The sequence below is a fragment of the Ammospiza nelsoni genome, chromosome 1, assembly GCF_027579445.1.
Source record: "Ammospiza nelsoni isolate bAmmNel1 chromosome 1, bAmmNel1.pri, whole genome shotgun sequence".
Lineage (NCBI taxonomy): Eukaryota > Metazoa > Chordata > Aves > Passeriformes > Passerellidae > Ammospiza > Ammospiza nelsoni.
This window is the reverse complement of record NC_080633.1, coordinates 37,696,415-37,719,285: the sequence shown is the minus strand read 5'-3', so window position 1 is coordinate 37,719,285 and position 22,871 is coordinate 37,696,415. Positions and strand designations below refer to the sequence as shown.

Below are 22,871 nucleotides of genomic sequence, written 5' to 3'. Positions count from 1 at the left end.
ACCTCTGGATGAAATAAATAAATTCAGAAAAGAAAAAAAAAAGAGAAAAAAAAAGAAAAAAAAAAGAAATCCTACATTTTTACATCATGTACAGCTTTAAGCAGCACATATCCACATTGCTACTTCAATGGCTTTCTGAGAAAGAAAAGCAGCACAGCTAATGTGAAACCCACACACCTTGTGGTAAATCTCGTTTTAAAGGTATTCAGCAGAATAGCTGAAAGTATTCTTTCACACTAACACACTAATTTAGAAGAGATGAAAAGGAAAATTATCTTGGAAAACACAGCTGAAAGACATATTTTTCCAGTAGTATGAGGAAGCACACAGCAACTCATTTGAGTTATTTTAAATGAAACATCTTCCTCATTAGCTGCAGTCAGAAGAAGTATTTTCTAAAAAAACTCCAATAAACAGTAAATAAAAGTACAGTTTCTTCATAGAGTACTTTTGCTGGTTTTACAGTTCTGGTTTTTCCTGGTTCCCTGGCTAAAGAATGATTTAATAATATTTAATACACCAAAACTAGGTCCAGCTTTTAGAAGAGCTGAGTTTTTTCTACAAAATACAAAGCATCCATAAATTCTGCTGAAAAGCAAAGAACTGACAGGCACATCTTGCAACTTAAAAAAAAAAAAAAAAGAAAGAAATAGGTCTTTCTTCAAAGGCCAGGATTGAAAGGGACAGGTAACATAAGCCACCCTAATTGCACAAACAGAAGCAGCACAGAGAAGCTCTGTGATGAAAAATTGAAACTAACTTGGCTAAAGTGACTGAATTTTCTGTGATACTATGCATTTGTTAATCTTCTCCTGAAAGCAAACCCAGAGATTTGGAATACCAGGAAAAAATCCTACTGAAAAGCCTAGAAATAAATGACATGTAATGAGACCATAAAAAGAGGAGGGAAAAAACAGAAATAAATCCCATGCAAAAAAAAAAAAAAAAAAAAAAAAAAAAAGAAAAAAGAAAAAGTATTCAATTCAAAGTGCAATATCTTTTTCTAAAGTAAAATAATCAATTGTCTATTGTGAAAGTTTTAAATTTCTCTTTTTTTTTTTCCATTTCATTGTCCTAAGTTTTGGGCAGCAACAAAAATTAAATATTAAGTGGTTCTTTCAAATTAGTTCTGAATTTTATTTTAGCTGAATTTTTATTCTGTGTTTGCTAAGAAGGATGTGGATCTATGACGGAGCAAGTTGAGAGGAGGGCAATGAAGGTGATCTGAGGGCTGGAGCACCTCTCCTATGAAGTCAGGCTGAGAGTGTGGGGTTGTTCAGACTGGAGAAGGCTCCAGGGAGATCTTAAGGGAGCCTTCCAGGACCCAGAGGTGGCCCCAAGAAAGCCAAAGGGGGTCTTTTCCAAGGACATGTAGTGACAGAACAAGGGGTGGTGGCTTTAGAGTGGTTCAGATTAGATTTCAGAAAAAGGTTTTTTTTTACTTTGAGGGTCGTGGAATACCAGAACAAGTAGCCCAGAGAGGTGATGGATGCCCCATCCCTGGAAACATCCAAGTTAGAGCTGGCTGGGGCTCAGAGCAATGTGATCTAACAGAAAGCATCCCTGCTGACTCTAGAGGGGCTGGACTACATGATCATTAAAAGGTCCCTCCCAACTCAAACTGTGATTCTGATATATGCAGAAACAGCCGTCAGCTTTTATTTTGGATAAGTATAAATTCTTAAAATAATAATACAGTGATTCAGCACTGTTTTTCAGGCTATGTGGGTAACAAATTGTTATTTATTCTAAGTCTGAAAAACAAAACCAAAAACCACAACAGCACTTAACAGTGGACTTTGAGCAGTTACTTCCAAGATTTGCAAGCTGTCTGCACAATAACTCAGACCAGGCTAAGATGTACAAACCTAGTTTTATTTTCTGTGACTCAGAAAAGACACAGCTCTTTTTGCAGGTAGGATTACCTGTTTTAGTGATGCTCAAGAATATTTTATACTTTGTTCTAAAGTAAGGAAACATAATACAGCCTACAGGAAAGAGTCATTCACCTTGTAACAAAGGCAGATAGAGCTGTGTAAGGTTAAGGCATATGTAACACAAAGTATTAAAATTGTGGCAGGTAGCTTAATGGTGCTTTTGCACTTCAACAACTTTTGAAGGTTAGGAGTTGCAACTTAGCTGTATTTCTTTAAAACTAACTTTAGGATTATTTCCACATTAACCATATTTTTAAAATATCGAACATATTCCAATCGAAGCTATTGACATTTACGCTTAATTGTAACTCCCATTTCTAGGCCTTGACATGAAATGTTGGGGCTCAGGTGCCCGGAGCGCGGGAAGAGGAGGAGGAGGAGGAAGAAGAAGAAGAAGAAGAAGAAGAAGAAGAAGAAGAAGAAGAAGAAGAAGAAGAAGAAGAAGAAGAAGCAGCTCACCCAGCGCGTGGCTGCAGCTGCGGCAGGGCTCGGCCAGGCTCACCGCTGCCTGCTGCAGCTCGGCCCGCGGCGGCGTGGGAGGCGGGTTCGGGTTCTTCCAGCCATTGCATTTACAGGACTCCTCAGCCTGAAATCAAAGCAAAGGGATATCGATCAATGCCACAGAACACAGGAACTTGCTGGAACTGTGTTATTTCAAAAGCAATAATTTTTTTTTTAATTTTTTTTTGGAGGGGGAGGATGAGAAGAGGGGACTCAGGGAGTTTTGCTGTTGTTTCATTAGCATTTTTATCTACCACATTACTTATTTCCTTCTTTTCTGGAAATTATCAGAAACAGAATAGTACCCCAAACAGAGCAATTAACACAGAATTCATAACCAACCCTGCCCAGCTCTTTTACAGACAGCCCTCACTCCACTGAAAAAAGTATTCAAATATTTACTAGTAAACTAACATTTGCAGATCCTGCTGTTAAAGATAGGTTAGAAACTGCTGTAAAATCACTGATAGATCATTAGCATGTTCTGTTAGTTTGGCTATTATATTGTAAAAGGGGTTAAAAGAGTACTTTTAAGACATAGGGCACTCAACGTACCATCATACACCGAACGAAAGTGCACCACCCCCAAGTGAAACGAGCCAGCCTGGACAGAACTGTAATGGGCCAATCAAGCACCTTAAACCTTCATGCAAATGAAGAATCCAAAAAGAAACCGATCCAAAGCGACATAAAACAGGATAAAAAGGGGCTTGTGACCCAGTGCCTCTCCACCTGGGACATCGGGGACATCGCTGCTCAAGACAGAACCCAGCGCCGGCGCTGCAGCATCCTCAACGGGACCGCTCCTGCTTGGCCTGCGGGCCCCCTTGCTTTAGGCCTTTATTTTTCATATAATAAAAGCTGAAATTGCTTAGTACCAGGAGCTTGCTCTCATTTATATCACTGCCACCGAGACAGATTTAATTATTTAAACATAAACAGGTCACCCAACAGGCAGCATGTTTGTCACTGCCTCATCAGCTGCACTGGCACCAAGGAATCTCACACAGCTGAAACCAAGCCCATGTCAACCCAGGCAGGGCTAACTAATGCTGAAATAGCCAAGCAATACATGCACTATTGGAGAAGGCTGTTTAAGGCGAGGAATGCTTGGCTACTGAAGCAACAGATGCCAAAGACAGTGACACTTCCACTGCAACCTGCTGCTTTCCCTAGGAAGTTTACTTACACTCACTGAGTGTGAAACAACCAGCAAGAGAATGCAGCTCAAAGTGAAGACCACGAAGGGAGAGGTTGTGACTTCGGTAATCGTGTCTCAAATCATTCAGAAGATCAAAGTACCAATTCCAGTTATTTAAAGAGCAGCTTCACAGGAGGGGATTTTCTTCTTGCACACCCAAAAGAACTTGGTTATTCTAACATCATTAGTACTCCTATTTGAAGATCTAATTGGAAAGAAAGCCTGCTTTTCTACTCTTCAGAGATATCTGTGCACCAGGTTGTAAAAAGATACTCATGAAACTGCACTGCCGAGACCTCAGTGAGGAAAGTATGCCAATTGCTGCATAATATTTATGGCTGAAACAATCTTAGTAGGAAAAATTGTGATGGTAATATATGCAGCACTAATGTATCATTTTTCAAAACTGATTCTGCATGCATTTAGTGTGATCTATTTCAGGAACCTATTTCATTTTCCTTTTAAGTTTCCAAATCTCATCCTACGTAAGGAAGAAGAACACAGGAGAAGCAGAAAGGATCACAGCTTGACAGCTCCTAGCACTGACAGCTTTGTAAATGGCTGGTAAATTGTTCTTTTAAACTCGTTTCAATATTCAGTAACCTGAGAACCAAGAAAACTGCTGCCTGCAGTTTGCTGAGCACCACATGATGTTTTTACCATCTCTGAGGCTTAAGCATTTACCCAGCTGGGCTCCTGGCCCTGGGTGCCACGGCCTGTCCTGGGGCAGTCTGGCTGGCACCAAGGGCTGTGAGTTTTCTGCCGGCACCGGGGTGACTCAGAGATCCACCTGCAAGTGCCCAGCAAAACCATCTCTGCATTATTTCCCTTGAAAAAGGGACAGCCTGCATGGCCTGAACCTCCTGGCTCTCCAAACTCCCTGAGTGGGTGCACACCGCCTGCCAACCCGTGCATTTATAAAGTGAAATCAGCGAGGCTTCAGGATGAAATGAGGGGAAGATGAAAACAAATTTTTTTTTCTAAGTCTCATAAAACGCAATCTGAGAAGATTTATGGTGAAGTTTATGTTCTTTTCCTATCGTGTTTTCTGTGAGTAATGTGATTGGCAGAGAACTGAAGTGTAATTTTATGGCAGAAGCCGTCTCTTGCAGTTTCACAGGCATTGAGCCAGTTGTGTTTGCATCCAACCCTGCAGGCCCTCCAAGCTAAATGGACTTGAGGGATCAGAGATTGGGGGATACCTGTGAAGCACAAACTGCCCCACTGCAAGGACTCTGGACACCTGGGAGATGACACAAACCCCTAATTTTCAACTAGCTTCCAATGCAAAACCAATGCCAAATAAACTGTGCACATTTGTTTTGTGAGAAAGGCAATGTTCCCATGAAAGTTTTTGCATTTAACATAAGGCTACAGAAACTGTCAACAAAAAAAGTCTGAATATGAGATTATTGACAAAGAAAATGCAAGGAACAATTTTGAAGGAGTTGTCAAACAAAAAAAAAGATTGAATATTGTTTTAGGGAAGTAAGATTTGACCCTTCCCATGCAGCTGTCTGGACAAATGTTCAGCGCTGTAAATTACTGACATATCACCATGCTTATTATTTATTGCCTTAAATCATGCCACAATGAAGCATATCCAGAGCTCCCTCTTAAAAATAGGCACAAGCTTTTTGAGATTATTTTTTCCTCTGAGCGGAAGCAGTATGTCACAGAAGCTCACCAAACAATGTTTACTATCAAGCCAAAAAACCATAAACAGTGAGTAACTATGCAAACTTTAGTGCCACACCATAATTAACAGCAAAGATGCAAACAGATGCACGAATCGTGATAACAGCTCAGTTAAACTGACAAAAATAAATATCAACCCACCCACAGAAGAACAAAACCAGCATGCTCGATGACAAATTTTTTTCTGCTCTTGCTGGTATTTCCCCTACAGATCTTTTTGCAACAGCTGTTAATTGGTATTGTTCAAATTATTCTTGAGACCTTAACCAATCAACCACTAGGGTGGGGTTTTTTTGGTTAATCTCAATAAAATACCAGAATCAGCATTAATGTTCTGTTAACCAAGGCAAAACAGAACCTAAAAAGGTCCTCTTTAAAACTTAGCATTTATTGTAGATGTTGACAGTGCAAGTATTTTGCAGTGAATATGCAATGTGCATTCCTCAGTGGCTTAAATTGCTGAGTTGTTTTAAATGTTCCGCAGCATTTTGCTCATTCAATCCTTTCTTTGACTATCTTCAGCTTTTTACTTTCTTCCTTTTTTTTTTTTTTTAATGTCACTCATCTGCTTTTCATTAGAAAATAAAGTATGACTTCACCTCTGCAAAAACTTAATGTAAGATCAAAACAGTTTTGAGGGAAGGAAGGAAAAGTATTTGCAGTAGCACATCCACTCCTTGAAGCCCTGGTTTCTGGGACATCTGCAGAGCTCTGATAAATCCCCTGTAGAACTTGTGCCCTAATGAGGCCTGAAAAATAATGACCATCCTCTTTGCATGATCATGAACACCACACCTTCATTGGTGGTTTTTAATTAAATTGGAGGAGTGCAATAAAACAAAACACAACAACTACATGCTATTGCCTTCCCCCCCCCCCCCGCAAACAAACAAACAAAAGAAGCCAACCACAAAACAAGCAAAAAAAAATGCAGAAATTATGTACATTTTGCACTGCGTGACACAATTTCAATTTTCTTTTTAACTCCTTCCATGTTTGGTGGAGTGTTACAATGGGAGAAATCAAACTGTCCAGTAGCTCTGGGCAGTGAAAACTATATCTCTAGGAAAACTAAAGTGATCATTTCCCTTAGAATATTGAATAAGAATGCACTGATAGGAATAGACCATGAAAAAACACAGCACATTTTAACACAAACTGTCAGTACTGTATTAAAAAAGGAAGCACCTGAAAGTTACAATATTGTACATATCTCAGCCCCTTTTAGATGAGTTTCAGCTCTGCAAATAAGAATAAATATGAAAGTTACAATAACCTATTGAGTAAAATATCCCTCCCCCTTTTGGATAGTGAATGCGCAAACTTCAAGCTAACTTAATTATAAGGAAAAAGACCCCAACAATTCCAAATCTGAGCTTCAAATAGCTGTTGTGCAGGATTTTTCTTTCCAGCTAAAAATCATACAGGTTACCCTGTTTGGTAATTGAGATGCAAAACAGGCTCAACAGATTATGCACAAACATTACAGATCTTCTCTATTTCCAGCAAGTATAATTGCTCTAGAAAACATCTTCCTCCCAACACAAAAGCTGAGTGAAATACCCTATAAGCTTTTTCGTGCTGGCAGCAAGCTCAAAATGATAACTTTATCAAAGAGTATCACATAAATTATAATAAACACACTGATGAATTTAAATAATATATTTTTCCTACTCATATGTCCAGTACCCAAGAAGCAGGCAGCTGGACACTACTCAAAAAGCCACTCATATGAATCAGGAAATTAGCTGACCCATTTAACTTAAACAATACAAAATAAGGAGTTTAATGGGCAGCTTAAAGGGCACGTTCTTAATTTATTGATTGATCCAATTATTTTATTCCCTGTACTTTCCTTAAATCATTACAGAAGAGAAGTAGGCTACCATATAAAGCTTTTATTAATAATAAGCAACAAGTTCCTAGCTTGTAAAGTTAATGGTAATTTCCTATTTAAAGAAGATGCTTTAATTGGCCCTGTAAGACATTATAAAACAGATTCACTCCACAATGAGAGTGATAAGAAAGCTTTAGATGACTTCTTTGTCTCCTAAACACTTCTGCAGAAAACAACACATTTCAAGTTGAGCTTCAAGGAGCTGTACTCTCAGTATAAAAAACCCAGCAGTAATGTGGCCAAATTGGCCTCCTCTTAATCTGCCTTATAAAAATCAGGAAATAAAATATTTTCTTATGGAAAAGGTGGTACAAGTTTACCTTATGAACTTTTTTTTTTTTTTTTTTTTTTTTTTTTTATGTGTGGGAAAACTAGAGGCCATTCTAGAATGAGAAGTGGGAAGAAATGAAGAAATGCTTCCAGAAAGGATCAGCAGCTGGTCTGGAGCCTGGGGCTGGGATTGTACTTCCACATCTGCCCATTGCTCACCTGCTGCAGGGCCTTGGCCAAGTCATCTCACCATAGCCCTTCTCACTCTGTCTACTGTGCTTATCTAAAGCAAAAAGGTTTTCTTCAAGGAGGCATTATTCTTTGTGCACGTGCTTTAGACTACTGGGTTCTAATTATATCTGTAAACACCAAGGCATTACTGTAAGACATGTATAATGAAAACTAAACTAGTTTACAGAAAACTTGGTGTACTAAAATAGTTCATATTTCACCTTGTTTACAAAAAAAAAGCTCCCAGTGAGACAGGAGAGTTGTATTTTCACATATTGTAAACCAATAGGGGGGAAAAAATGCAGAGGAGGCTTCCTCCTACATCTTCATTAAATATATTTATGTGTGTAAGTCACACAGTGCTGCTTTTATATAAAATGCTGCAAGCTCACATGCCTAATGCTCAATTTCACAGTGGACAAAACCAAAACGATGTATGCAGCCATTCATACACAACAGACACAGCAAGTGCCAAATACAAAACCCCTCACAGCACACAGCACTACTGTGTACCTCCAAAAGTCATGAAAACTGTACCAACTCCTTTCATATATCTTGTTCAGAATGCCACCCTCCTCCTTCAGACTCAGGCTGTTAAGAAGGTTTTTTATAAGAAGAGCCTGTTCTGTGCCTTCCACCCAGACTTTTCTCACACAGGAGCAAGACAAGTGGAGCAGCCCAACAGCTACAACTCTCCTGGTCCAGTTCTTTTATCAGGAAAAAACCCAAACTCCACATTTGTATAGTCTCAGCTCCCTAAATTTCAGGCTCATTCTGCTCAGGATACGCGCACACCAAGTATGTATTTACCAGCAGTCTTTATCCATGTTTCCCATGATGAAAAGGGGTGGGTTGTAGAAAGGGACCAGGAGATCCTTCCTGAGGACCAAGCACCCTGCTCCAGAGCAGCGCCTTTTACTCTTTGCTCAGCATTTCTGCTCTGAGTCTCACCCTCTGCACTGTCACTGACCTCTCCACCTGCTTGTGCTCTGACTTTATCCCTAGCAGACAGGTGCTCCCTGGCTGTTACTCCAAACATGCCTGAGGCTGAGCTCCTAATGAATTCTGCGTGCTGAATTTTGCAATGAAACTCCTGTGGGAGAAGGTGACTGGCGTTAAGGATGCTGTTACATATTTTAGCACTCCAACTTGCACAGCTCCATGTAGATTTACATAAGATCCATGTACAGTCACTAGTTGAATGAGAACAGATGTCCCCTTTGGAGATGGTGTGAGTGTTTGCCTCCTCTCACTCTTTTGCACTCACACACACAAATGCAAAATCAATGAAAGAGAAGTTGCAACCCAAAGTAAGAAAAAGTTTAAAGTTACATACTGCACTGCTACAGCTGGCAAACCAGCTTCTCCAGGCTACAGTTTCCAGCAATGTTACAAGCCCAAATGTGTCCTTCTGAAGCGCCTGCCAGGTGCTCAGGAGAAAAAATAAAACGTTCTTCCACCGTGCACCATCCTTCCCACCTTATCTCATAGAAGCTTGCAAGAAGCTTCCAGCCTGCTTACTTGTTTTTGCTATGAGTATGTAGATGCCACTGTAGAGAAGTCAAACAGCAATTTTAACCTGAACACAGTGCAGTGTTTAGTGCTGGAACTGTGCCTACATCCTGGCAGGAGGGAAGCCCCCTGACCATGGGTCCTGCTCCATTTATCAGTACCAAGACACACATCCAAGATTTGTCACAGACAAGGGCCAGCAAGGACACGCAGCAGAGCACTGACAACAGGAACTGTTCCTGCTCTGTACCCTGGCACCAGAGTCCTGCAAGAGGGAAAGAGGAGCTGCCAGCAGCCCAGAGTGTGCCCTCCTCCCCTCCAAATGGTGCTTACCACAAAGCACCTGCAAGAGAGAGGCTGGTGAGCCCCCAAAAAAGCAAAGAGTTTCAGAGGAGACAAGGCTTCTCTATAGCACAGCAACCTCTGAGGGGCAGAGCACTACAGGAGAAGGCTTTTACCCTCAAAAACATCTTCTGGAGGTGCATCAGAGGAAAACTTTAAAAAAAAGCACCAACCAAGGAAGAAAAAAACAATTTAAATACACACACACACACTTCTTTAACAGCCCACGAAAAATTTACCCACTTCACAACCAGCTTCATTTATTGGCAAGTGTTGGTAACATTAAAATATGGGGGTGCAAAGGGGAATTATCACTGGGAAAGCTTCAAGCCATATCGTTCTGCCCACAGTTAGTGCTGCAAAGTTCAAGTACAGCAGCTGCTCTTTAACCTTATTGGCACCGGTGTAATCTCACACTGTCCCGTGCATGCTGCAAAGCTGAAGTGTGGGTGCCTGCACATGTGGGAACAGCTAAGGCATTGCAATGTGTGGCTGCCGTAATTTGCCCTCCCATGGCAGCACTGCGCCATGCCCTCTGCCTACAGCTAAATCTCCTCGCACGCCAGCCAGCGTGGTGCAATGATGCCTCGTCTCGTTTGTCAGCTTGGCCTTTCACTTAACACCTGCCGAAGTAGGAGAACAGAGAAAATAAGATGCACTTTTTTCACAAACAGCTACTCTCAAAGCTGAAAGCGTTACTAGGGGATCTGACATCAGCACTGCCAATCTAAATATGTCAGCCCCGCTGTGCATCCACAAATTGCCTTGACAGCAGCAGCGCAGCCAGCGGCCCGTGCTCTGAGCACAGGCGACAATGCCCGCGGCCTGAGCTCTAGAGGCGGGAGCGACAGCTCTGACCCAGCTCCCTCCCTCTATAATAAACAGGCGAGTCCTGCTTATCCCACCAAGAAGAAAATCGCAGGTGGACAGAAAGTGCTTGTGATGGGAAACCAGGAGCAGCACTCCTGAACGCGAGCGCCGGCAGACACGGAGCAGAGAGCCCCGCTGGGGCAGGGTACAGGCGGACAGGGGACCCGCCGTGCGCTCGGGCACCACACACCGACCCGGCGCTACGTGACCGCCGGGGACACTACTTTCCCAAGCGCGGAGGCCGCGCTCCTTCGCCCCTCTGCCAGCGACAGTGGCAGCTCCCGCCCGGAGCAGCGGCTTCAGCGGTGACAACAGCTCCGCGCTGCGAGACCGCGGCCAGGGCGGGCTGGAGCAGCCCCTGCCCGGGGCCGGGACCTGCGGGCGGAGCAGAGAAGCGGCGCTCCCCTCCCGGGATGTTTACGCGGAGAGCGCTGCAGCAGCGCCGCTCACCCAGCGCTCACCGCCGGCACCGGGAGCCGCCCCGCCCGCCGCCGCCTCCCGCGGAGGGACGGCCGGAGCGACGGGCAGCGGGACGGGCAGCGGGAGGGACGGAGGCGGCGCTACCCGCGCGGTCCCGTATTCGGTGCGCACGGGTTTAATTTTTGCGGCCACCGGCCGGAAAGCTCCGGGGGGAGCAGGATCCACCGGCACCGCCGTAGCCACCACTTCCTCGGGTAGCGCCGGGCGGCAGCCGGGCCGCCCCCGCCCCCGGCAGGGCACGGCCCTTCCCCACCACCTCCTCCCTCCCCTCCCGTCAATCCCCACCCTCCGTGGGCGGGGGGGCTCCCGCGGCCGCCCGGCCGGGTACCTTGCAAGCGGAGTAGACGCCCAGCTTCTCCAGCTTCTTGGCCCGCGGCGCGGCGCGCAGCTGCGCCTTCTTCCCCGCGGTGCGCGCCGAGCCAGCCCCGCCGGGGTTCTCGGCGGCGCTGCGGACCGGCCCCCCGGCGGCCACCCCCGCGGCGGCCGGGGAGCCCTGCTGCGGCCCGCCGCCGCCCGCCGCCCCGGCCCCGCCGCCGCCGCCAGGCTCCGCCATGCCCGCGGCGCGGCGGCAGCCGCCCGTCCGTCCGGCCCGCCGGCGCGGCGCGGAGCGCCCGGCCCTGGACCCTCCCCTTCGCCGCTCCGCCGGCGGCGGCTGCTCCCGGGGGGGCGGGAGGAGGGACCCGCCGCTCCGCGGGCGGCTCCTGCCCCGCCGGCGGGGGTGGGGGCCGGCACCCGCCTCCCGCCGCTGCGCACCGCAAGGGCGCGCTCGCCTCCCGCCCGCCCTCCCTGCTCACTGCGCGGGGGCTGCGCGGGCGGGCGGCGCCCCCGCGGGAAGGGCGGCGGCACCCGCGGCGTGCGGAGCCGCTACCGAGCCATCCCGGCCCTCCCGGAGGCGGCGCGGAAAGTTGCCCTGAAAAGAGGCGGCATCGCTGGCGGTGTCGCACGGTCCCGAACCCCGGCGAGCCCGCGGTGCTGCCGCAGCCGCCGTGGCCCCTCGGAGCGCCGCTACTTTGTTTGGCTTAACCATTGCCTTCCCACACTGCGTCCTCTGCGGCCACCCTTGAAGGGTTCCGTCTTCTTCCCCAGATCATTTCTAATTGAATGTGAAAGTACGGGTCAGTTTCAAACACTGGCTAATTCAAAAACTCAGATCAGCTTCTCGTGTCACGGTTCTGGGGCTTGGTTTTTTGTTGTGTCCAGAAACAAGTGTTGAGAGCGGGTCAGTTTATACCTTAAAGGGATTACCCTTTAATTGAAAGTTAAATTAAGGAAATGGCCCTGCTCCAGAGAGCGAGCGCACTCCGTGCACAGCAGCAAGTGCACCGGCTGCGAGGCGGTTCTGCCCCGCTGCACGTATGTAAAACCGTGGTTGAGCCGTGAGAAACCACAAATGGCAATTCCGTACTACGGCACCCGGTTTGAAGGGTTGGCATTGAGGCTGGGCGTTTGCGTGGGATTTACGGTTCTTTGATGTGTGAAGCTAAACTATCAAAAAAGCAGAGTGAGTTTGGAGGGAAGTCCCAGCGCACAGAGAGGGCTTTGCAGGCACAGGGCCTTGGCAGCTTGCATGGGGAAAGCAAAAATAACTCTAGGTTTGTGCGAAGTAATACTTGGGGGGAAGGGTGGATGACAAAACCCTGCGGCGTCCTTCTTCCCTTCGCAGCTCCTGGGGATATTTTCAAGCGTGGTGTTACACAGCGAGTTGGCATATTCACGAAATTACAGGAATCCAGAATGGAATAAAATGAAGCATTTAATGAAGCAGGGAGATCTGTTGGTTTTCTCTATTTGCTTATTTATATTTTTATTTTGAGGTGAGGTTTTAAAACGGGCAGGGTGTTGATGGGGATGGGGTCAGCGCTGCCATCCGAGCCGGGGTACCCGGGCAGTGCGGGAGCAGCCGGGCGGGCTTCGGGCTTCCCGCAGCGGTGACAGCGACCCGTAAGATGGCTGCTGCCATCCCCGCCGCTTTAAGACGGACTGGTTAAGGTGGAGGAGCCGCTGCCCTTGGAGGCAGCAGCCTCAAGATTAATAGGAAATTAAACGTGATACGAAAATCCAGTTTCTCTGTAATTTAGGAGAGAATTATCTTCGTCTTTTATTTTTAAATTTTTGTTGTAAGTGTCCGAATCACGTTTTAAAATAACAAATAGCCGGTGTATATTAGCGGCCCCTAAGAAGCTCTTTGCTTGCATTTTCTTTATGCCTGTTAGGTTTCTTCTTTGGGACTTGAAAATGAAACTGTTCTTGCTTAGTTTCGCTTTCAGCTTTCCCACGACTCCTCCTCGGCAGAGCAAATGTTACGAGCAAAGAGCACATCTGGAACAACAAGCTGGCTGCAATGGACCACTTAATATCCCCGCCTGAACATCGACTCCTAGTTATCCTGGGAGTTATGTACCTTTACATGCCCCTGTATGTTTTTCCTTTTTTGTTTTTTTTTTTTTCCCCCAAACACCAGGTTCTCCTTTAACCAGGTAATAGTGATATTAAACCAGCATTAAGTTTGCACACTTGCCTGTAATGAATTACAGTTTTGGTACTGAAAATACATTTACTGCTTTCGCACAGATAAATAACTCCACCGATGTGCATCGAGGCCACTCGGTGGGCATTTATGTCTGAAACTGCACAGGTGAATGCTCACAGGATCACAGCCTAGGTGAACAACATTATTCTTTAGGAACCTTAAAAGCCTCAAAACTTATTACTTCCATTAAAGTAAAATCAAAGATGAAAGTTGTCAGGAAGCAAATAATTTTACTGCAGTTCCTTATTGAATCCTCAAGAGAATGGCTGCCTTTCTTGCCATGTCTCTTTTTTTCCATTCTACCTTGATGCTCGCCAGATAACCAGAAATGTAAGTCTACCAGCTTGTGGCTACAGATACAGTTACTATAGTAACATTTATAAACACTAATTTCACCACACTTGCAGAACTGCTGCCTGCTAGAAGCTGCTTAGAAAGAAACCACTCTAACTGTGAATAGGTAAGTTTTCCCCTTTCTTTTTTTTAACATTAAGCCTGATCATTGCTCACATTCTAACTTTGTGCAAATATGTTGTTAAAAACAAAATGAAAAAAAGCTTTACTTTGTCTGAAACTCCTGTAGTGAAAAGAAAAATAATACATTTAAAATTTTAACAAGACTAAGGAGCGAAAAGACAAAAAACAAACCCCTTATGCTTTGAGATAGGAGTGGACTCATGTCATTGTTGCATATATCCAAGCTGGTTTCTTCTGTTGGCTGAATTCAGAAGTGCAGCACGTACTAATTTTCTAATTATAATGCATGCATAAATCTGAGCACCACGTAACCCCTCTGTTGCTTGGTTTTCGTCATTAAACATGAATATATTAAATTAGATTCAAACTCACAGTATTGTCTGAAAAACCCTCACCACAGTTTTCAGTTTGTGTCCTTTGGGGCACGTCAGTGGGTTTGCACAAGTGGAGCTGACTCTGAAACCCGAGTTGAGGAAGCCCAGGTGGGAGCAGATGATCCTGCCTGTGCTGCTCAGCTCACAAGCCCAGGTGCGTGGCCAGGTGACTTCAGGAATGCTACTCGTCTGCATCAAACTAGGGAAGCCAGGAGCCGGGTGAGACACAGGTGCCAGCTCATGTGGGTCTCAGGTCTCACTCAGGCTGCTGATAGCCCCGAGCAGATCCCTGCCCAGAGCCCATGCTCCCTGCAGGTCAGACATGCATTTCACATTTGTTGCTCCTGCCTGAATTCACCGTGAACACCTGACAGGCTTAAATGCAAGAGCCTGTGTGTTACAGGCAAAGGAGGCAGCTGCATTCTTGAGTCACAAAAGAGGAAATCAAAATACAGTTCAGGGTGTGCCGGACTCCTGGTTATTACCAAGTTGTCATTTGGGGCTTTTGGGGCCTATCTTGCTCCTATAAATTAAAGAATGACTCAGTTAATAGCAGCCTAATGCTGAATGCTACTGCTCTGACAGGGACCACTCAGCCCACAGCTGAGCTCTGGGAGTCTACCCTTAACCCTCATCCCTGTCTGACAGCCCAGTCAGATCCAGCATGCCCAACCCAGCCTTGTCTCCCTCCTTTAGTTCAAGAGAGATTTTCTTCCAGTGCTCCCACCTGTTTTTACTCTTGCCATTCAATTCCAATAGGAAAAGAATTGCTCTTCCAGGGAACTGAGTATGAAATCCTATAGTGTCCTTTCATTAGTGCATTCCTTGTGGGTGAAGTGGCCTCCCTCCTGGCCAGCAGGCATTCAGGAGTGCTATCAATAATTTATGAATCACTGGAAGTATTAACAATAGTAAAGTTTTGCTCATTAGGCTGCCTCTAGCATCTCGTCAGCTTCCCATGGTGCTCACATGTGATTCCAACAGCACAGACCTTCCCATCAGGTTTTTGCTCTGGTAGGAAACCTCACACCCCAATTACCCAGTTTCTAAAGGAAAAAATGCAGAAAAATAAATGGATAAAATGTCATTTGCAACACCCATGGCTGCTCCAGTCACAGAAATTTCTTTTTAGTGATGGACCATTTAGCAGTTTTTATGTGCTTCTTACCCAGAGGATGCTCTTCTTGACTGCAGAGTTTTGATTTAATCCAAACCAAGTGAGAAAGCTAAAGGCTGGAGTCACTCCTGCCTTTGCACCATTTCAGCTGTGTGTGTGATGTCCAGAAGATGTTTGTTGAAGTTATTTAGCCATCAGCAGTCACTGCATAGGCTTACAGTGTATTATTTTGTGGTAGTAGAGCTCTGGATCTCTTCTCGCAAACATGGGATGTAACACTTATTTTTCCCTTACCTTCTCTTTGACTCCTCACAATTCTTTTGTTTATTCCTTTCTCTAATGCATTTTTATGTTCTCTCTTAATTCTTTAATTCATGGTGGAGATCCCTGCAAACCTCTGGGACTCCACTGGGTGCATTTTGACTGCTTGTGCCATGTAGGGCAGGTCATTTGGTGCTGGAAGCCTGAAATACCCCTGGGAGACTGGCCCAGGCACTGCTGGCAGGGATGGGACAGAAAGGGCCTCCTTTCTCCTTTCTCCAGGTGCCAGCCAGCACCCTTGGTACAACACTGACATTATTTCTGTAAGATGAAGTTTCAGTGGCCTAAGCACATCTACTTGTGCAAACTCAGTCATGAGCCTTCCACATATCTGTGTGGGGGACCACCTGGAAATCCTGGATTTTCCAGGAACTTGACAGGCAACCACAGGTATCACTGCCAACCCCTCAGCCAAGAAGCAGAAACTAGACAGGCTAAAAACTTCCATTTGGACTGACTGTAACAGTGCTGTGTACAGCTGACAAATGCAGAGGAACCCCAGGGGTACAGCACCAACCCCAGATGGGATCTGTGGGGTGAGGGAGGCAGGATGTCACTGGGACTGCAGAAGGCAAAGTTATGTTATCACCACCCATCTTCTACCTTCTGCCACAGCTTTCTTTGTGGGTCCCCAAACCCTCACATCCCTCACCTCCTGTGCCAAGGCTTGCAGGCTCACCATCCTCACTCGTTGTTTCACAGCCTCTCTGCCCCACACAGGCCCTTGGGGAATAGCAAACTGCTACTTCTGCCTCACTGAGACTGACCCATCTATGAGGAAGAGCTGCAAAATATCTGGAGTGTAGAAAGAGCTGGTTTGTCGTTGTTTCACTACTCCCATTTCCCATTTTGATGCTTCCTCTCAGATGAGGAGCTGCAGCTCTGCACAAGTGGACAGTGTCACAGATTAGAACTCTTGCCCAAGAAGACCTAATGATGGGGACTCTTATTTTATAGGGTGGCACAAAACCAGAGGGCCTGGAATCCCGGGATTCCAGTTTTGGACAACACTTTAGGAGATCAATAAGGAGACTAATTATCTTAATTTATTCCATAATTATTTTAATTATCAATCACTTCCTTCTTTCTTACCTATTATCAGGTTTACAGGTGGGAGTACAGGATTCCGAGTCCCGAATGCAGGCTCTGCCCTTGGCATTCTCCTGTGACTCACAAGTTTGCCTTTATCTCTTCCCACACCTATCATAACTAGACTTTCTTGAAGCTGCATCACTGCTTCTGGGGATGCAGTAAGTAGGCTATACATGCACACCCAAGTTGACTCACTTGGGAGAAGATGTCTTGCTCCTTCTGCACCATTCCCTCTGTGGATGGTTTTAGAGAATGACAGGATCAGTTCTGATAAAAAAAAATAATGGAAGGTATAGGGCATGGCTCCTGGGTTAGCAAATGAGTTTGTTTTTTCAGGTGAAGACTTTTTCAGAGGCCTTATATGAGTTTAGGGAAGGCTTTGTACGGGTTTTCACAGAAGATATTTGGTCTTTGCTGCTTTGGCCAAAGATGACCACGTGGACCTGGGACATGCTAAGGCAGCACCCCCAGCAGAGGCTGGCTGCAGCTGTGAGCAGGGCATGAGCTGCACAGCGCAGCCACACTGCACCAGACCAGTGCCAATGCCTCACTGCCCACCCTGGGTGGCTCCTTGACACATGCTGGTGGCATCAGGAACCCTGCAGCTCAGGGACAGTCCTGGCCATGCTGAGAGTCTCTGCCATGGTTGCTGCATGTGGGTGTGATGCATTCCAGTTTTCCAGCTGCTGCAGGAACTGTGCTGAAGGTGACATGCAATGAAGCCACATCCTGGTGTCACAGGCACATGGGAAGGAGACGACTGAGAGGGAAACGCTACCGGAGACATGAGCAATAAGTAAATAAGTACATCAGGGAAGCAGGAAAAGACAGGCAAGGAAGCTGGTGCTCATTCAGCAAGAATTTTTTTATATGTACTAGCTGATAATATTTTGATGAGAAACTCAGGGAGACCATGACCTCCATTTTACATCCCGCCATCCTTCTCCGCCTCATCCCATCACCCACAGGCAGGCATCTTTCCAGCACTGGTTTCAGCATCAACAACAGTCACCATCTTCTAAGACCACAAGTATGTAGCAAATAATAAAACCCCCAAACCTAAGAGAGGAAGGAGTTCAGGCCTGGAGATTGTGCAAGCTAAGTTCTGACTGTGTCAAAGGGAAGTGAGGAAGAAGCTCTCTCTGGGTGGAGATAGGAACAACATGTGTCAAAGGGAGATAACTGCATATGGGACTTGTCTGCTCAGATACAGCTCAGATCCTCCATCCTCCAAGCTCAGGAACATCTTCCATCTTTGGTAATTAAAAAAATGATGGTTGTAGTGCCAAACTGCAGCAACAGAAAATAATCTTGCCTTACCTTATTAACAGCAAGCAGCTGCGAGTGTCATAGCTAGAAAGGTTTTCCAGAAATATGAGATTTACTGAGACAATTGTATCATCTGCCATATGAACCTCATGCTCTGCATCCTGTCCCTTTTAGACAGGCCAGTGTATGGCAGACTAAGCACTGACCAGGAAGCTCTTTGTTATGACACACAGTAAATACAATTTTTTTGCCCTTGAAAACATGCATAATCTCAAGCTGCGGTTCACTCCCCATTCTTCTATATCTAATTTCTTTTTATCTGCTTCTATTTTCATCTCAGAACATTAAACTGTGTTGGGTTTTGGCTCCCTAAATAGGCACAGGGAAACTGCAGTGAGCTAGAAAGCTGAATTTTATCTTTCACTGTGATGCTGGCAGTGCCTTAGCTTGCTGTATTGTGCTGTCAGTATCTCATTGTTATCCTTTAACCTGACAGCAATAAAACCTCCCAGTCTGTTTTTGTTCCTGATGAGAGAAATACAAGGAGAGAAGGACATACAGACTAATCTTTTTATTTCAGTAGAGATCAGCAAAGCAAATGCTTATTTTTTTTATATTTTTACAAGGTTTTTAGCTATTAACATCAGCAATTTATGCATAGCATAAAAAATTAACATCAGGGCTGCCCTTTTAATAATTATAAGTAAAGTTATTGCAACTAAAGAGTTATAGCCGATCCTGCTACATGAATTATTATGTATATTCTCCTGGTTATTTACACATTGTAATTAATGGGACTGTTTTGGTTCTTTGAAAATGTGATTTCTTAGCACTTACAGCCACTTATGGAGATACAACCCATGTAAAATGCATGGGTTTGTATCTCCATAAGTGATATAACATATAACATAAGTGAGTGTTAAGAATTCAGTTTGCTGAGATCAAACTAACATTTTGCTGAAAGTTATCAATTTCCTTTCTCTAATCCAAGGGGCTTTTGTATACACTAAACATAAAATGGGTTACTATTTAAAAGACTGACAAAAGATAGCTTACCTGGTGTTTTGTATACATTAGTCCAAATTTTTCTCAGGCTTGAATGAATCATTGTAACGAAAGCACTGAAAAGTCTTGTGACATCTCTGCCTCAAATTCAAATTATGCAGAATAAAGAAAAAGGGATCTGCACAAGCAGCTTTACCCACGCACCTCCTTACCTTTCCCTGCTGGAGAGGTGCAGCATCTTCAGAGGAGTCTGATGTTCACCTCTTGTAGAGAGACAGACTTTCCTATAAACTGATCCTACAGCAGATTGAGAGCTGTAGCCTGCTGCAAGCCACCTCTGAAAGGATAAGCTATCTAAACTGTCATAAGGGGTTTTTAAGTGGCTCTGCTTAATATCAGCCTTTGCAGAAGATATGTTGTAATTGATCTAACTCAGCTGATCAGAGGCACTTGATTCATTAAGATGTATTAGGATTAATTTCAGCTGGAGGTTAGGGCTTTGACTTTAACATTTTATCTAGCTGCCATGACAAAAAAGCGGCACACATTGAAACACAAACTGCAGAAATCCTTATAATACACACCAGTGATGGAGAGCAGTAGTGAGATAAAAAAAAAAAAAAAAAAAAAAAAACAAACCAAAAACTTCCTAGCTGAAATCCTGCAGGAGAAAGCAGGTGCAAAATAGTTTAGTCAGGTGTGGCTGTATGGAATGCAAAGAGAGAGTCCCAGTAAAGGAATGATGTTGAAGTAGAATGAAATTCCCAAGGGCTGCTCTTGTAATGCGGCTGTGGGGTACTACTGCAGCTGAACTACCTTCCTTTGCCCTGGTGATGAATTATCAGCAATTGACAAAGATTAACTGAAACAGAAATCTCATAACAGAGAATACAACAGCACATGCATTTTTTTCTGATTTTTCTCATCCATAAATGCTAGATACTCAAAAAAACCCATAATGAATTTGAATATAAACACTGTGTTTTCATACTTAGTAGATACATGAAGCATAGGCTGGCAAGCTTAGCTGCTCACATGGTGTCAGGATTTTGTGTTATGGTGTCTGTGCATGTACGTCACGTGCTGGTTTAGGGGGAGAGGATGTTATGCAAGCAGCAGTTCATACTGAAATTTTCCAAGCCTGAAGCAGAAATCACTTGGGAAAAAATTCTAGGTAAAATGGCTCAGTTGTTCCTGAGAATAGGATTTGGAAAATATGTTGTTTTGAATGTATTAAGCTAAAAGGGTTTTTTTCTAGAGAAGCTCCAAGATGGTCAGGTTTTAAACTACCACTTGGCAATTTGGCTGAAATGGCATCAGCAGTGCTTCTTTTCATTCTTGTCAATTTGCCCAAACCAGAGCAAGTTACAATATTTAGAAAGCAGCACCAGTTTGCCCATGCCAGGTAGAGCCATGCCAATGTGCAGGTAGTGAATTCAGACAGGTCCCTCTGTGCCACCAGGGCTCTGTCAGGAAACACCTTGCTCAGAGGCTCTGCAGCACCAGGTGCCAGGCCTGGAACAGCACTGGGGGTGCACAGTGACGTGAGACACACTGAGTTGATGGGGGAGACTGGAGCAAGGAGCTGCAGTGGAAGAACTGGAGGTGCAGGGGCAGGGGGAAGCCACAAGCTCTGCCTGGAGGACAGGCAGAGAAGCTGGTGCTGATTGGAGTCAGGTCCTTGCAGTACCCGAAATTCTACACCGCTAAATCCTCTGAGACACATAGGCAGAAGGTTCATTACTTACTTGAATTCCTTGTGGATAATCCCACTCCCACACCATTTTGTGATCTTGCCAATATCAACAATCCTGGTACTTCTAACAAAGTAAATGAATCTTTAATAAAAGCATTCCTGATTTGCTAAGATAAAAATTCCACATGGCAGAGAGACATGGAAGACAGGTTTATTGTGCTGGACAACCATGAAAGTAGATCAGATACATGCTTTCTGGAGATTCATGATGGTTGTCACGGTGTGACAGCTACAGAAACAATTGTAGCAAAGCTTCCACTTCTATTTCTTGAACAGCTTTCTCACATAGATTCCTCCCACAAAAATAAAACTGACAAAGAGCAAATTCTAGAATTTTTTGCCAGACTAATCAAGGCAGATTACAGGAAAAAAGAGAAGAACCAAGCAATGAGGAGACCAAGACCAGTCTATTGTGAAAGTGTATGCTAAGTCCTTTTGGAGAATGCAGATTTTTACAGCTGTGAAGGAATGAGGTTTCCAAAGTTCACTGGAGTGGTGGTTCAGCGGGAAAAAGAATTCCTAGAGAAGAGATGGATGGCACTGGGGAAGAAGAAAGAAAACATCCTGAAAACAACACACACAGCCCATTAGCCAGGACAGCCAAAGGTGTTGCTGGGCTACTGCATATTGCTATTACAGGTAAGTATATTCCACACCAGGACTTTTTCCTCCCTTCATCCAATTAAGTAAAAAAAAAAAAAAAAAAAAAAAGTAAGCCTAAATTAATCTAGACATTTGTTGGCAGTTGGTATCTAGACATAAAAAGCAATTCCTTTAGCTTGACAATGCGAAGGAGACATGATAAATTCCCTCACAACTGATACCAGACCATAGTATTCAGCTTATAAGTAGCCTGAGAACAATATTTGAATTAAAGCATTTAATTCAATTTACTAATGTAAAAGACAGAGTTAGGAAACATGCCATAATACACAAGTGACCTCTGTAAGAATAGTATGTTTTTATTTTTTGGTTTTTTTTAAATAACGAGGTTTAAAGTGTCATCACTTTAGGACAGGCTTCTGATTTTTGATGTGTCCAAGTCCTTCTATCAATGAAACATGCTTAAGATATTCTTTTAATTCATTTGTTTCATTGGACTGTCACTACATTTTGCTACCTGCAAATTGAAAAGATGATTTAAAGGAATAATCTGAGTTATTACTTTCTGAAATAGGAATCTGTTGTATTTTACTCTTATGAAAGAACTATTCAGACCTGTTTCCTTATGAAGTAGAACTTCGCTTTTCTTTAGTGCAGAATCAGTTATTTATTACAATCAGAAACAATGATACATTCTTAATGATTCTTCACCCACCTCTGCTACAAGGGATACTACAAAAGCTTTTGCAGACTGGCAACTCCAGTCATTGTATCTTCCCACCTGGTGATTTTTGTTACCAGTTAAGCACTCTCTTATAGGTAAAACAGCTGTGAGATTACAAGCAAGATACTTGTTTTCCCACAAAGAAGTGCACAAGCAGAGTGGGTAAAAAAAAAAGCAGTGTATAAAAAAAGAGGTGAGCGAAGATTTCCAAAAGGATTTGTGTCTGCAGCTACATTCTCTTCCAGCCTCTGCCTGAAGCACACGCCCAGCACTACACCACTTCTCTCTTACTCTCCCTGGCATTAGTAAGGAGTGGCCTGACACTGCAGCTGACATCAGAGGCACTCATTCTTCTGTGATGTGTGCATTCACACAACTTGTAAGACTTCTTCATATTTCTCCATATGGAATTTGACCAAAATTAATGAAGAGGGTCAAATATCAGTAGAAAAAGGGAGAACCATTTGAGAGACTTCATTGTGGTCAAGACAAAAAAAAAAAAAAAAAGTTCTACATTTGAAAAAAACAATTCCAGATATTGAAAAAATACTTTTCCTTAACAACAACTTGCAGTCATCTGCCAGCCTGAGAAACACTGTAAACCAACTTTATCATGCACTGACACTGCTCTAGGTAACTGTGGTATATCTCATCACCTCCATTC

General features: G+C 44.2%; 2 protein-coding genes across 2 annotated transcripts in view; one reads left to right on the top strand and one right to left on the bottom strand.

Annotated features, from left to right (window-relative positions):
• The window catches only part of KAT2B (lysine acetyltransferase 2B), a 40,503-nt gene extending 29,011 nt beyond the window's left edge, over positions 1 to 11,492 (bottom strand). Inside the window, exons 1-2 of the mRNA XM_059466255.1 lie at positions 11,268 to 11,492; positions 2,397 to 2,523 (exon numbers count right to left, since the gene is read on the bottom strand). Coding sequence (XP_059322238.1) covers positions 2,397 to 2,523; positions 11,268 to 11,492 — 352 coding nt within the window. The remainder of the gene's footprint in view (positions 1 to 2,396; positions 2,524 to 11,267) is intronic.
• A 719-nt stretch (positions 11,493 to 12,211) lies between these two features.
• Positions 12,212 to 22,871, top strand: part of PP2D1 (protein phosphatase 2C like domain containing 1) — a 29,629-nt gene continuing 18,969 nt past the window's right edge. Inside the window, 7 exon segments of the mRNA XM_059493263.1 lie at positions 12,212 to 12,292; positions 12,775 to 12,880; positions 13,207 to 13,354; positions 14,347 to 14,474; positions 20,684 to 21,281; positions 21,283 to 21,324; positions 21,326 to 21,519. Coding sequence (XP_059349246.1) covers positions 12,212 to 12,292; positions 12,775 to 12,880; positions 13,207 to 13,354; positions 14,347 to 14,474; positions 20,684 to 21,281; positions 21,283 to 21,324; positions 21,326 to 21,519 — 1,297 coding nt within the window.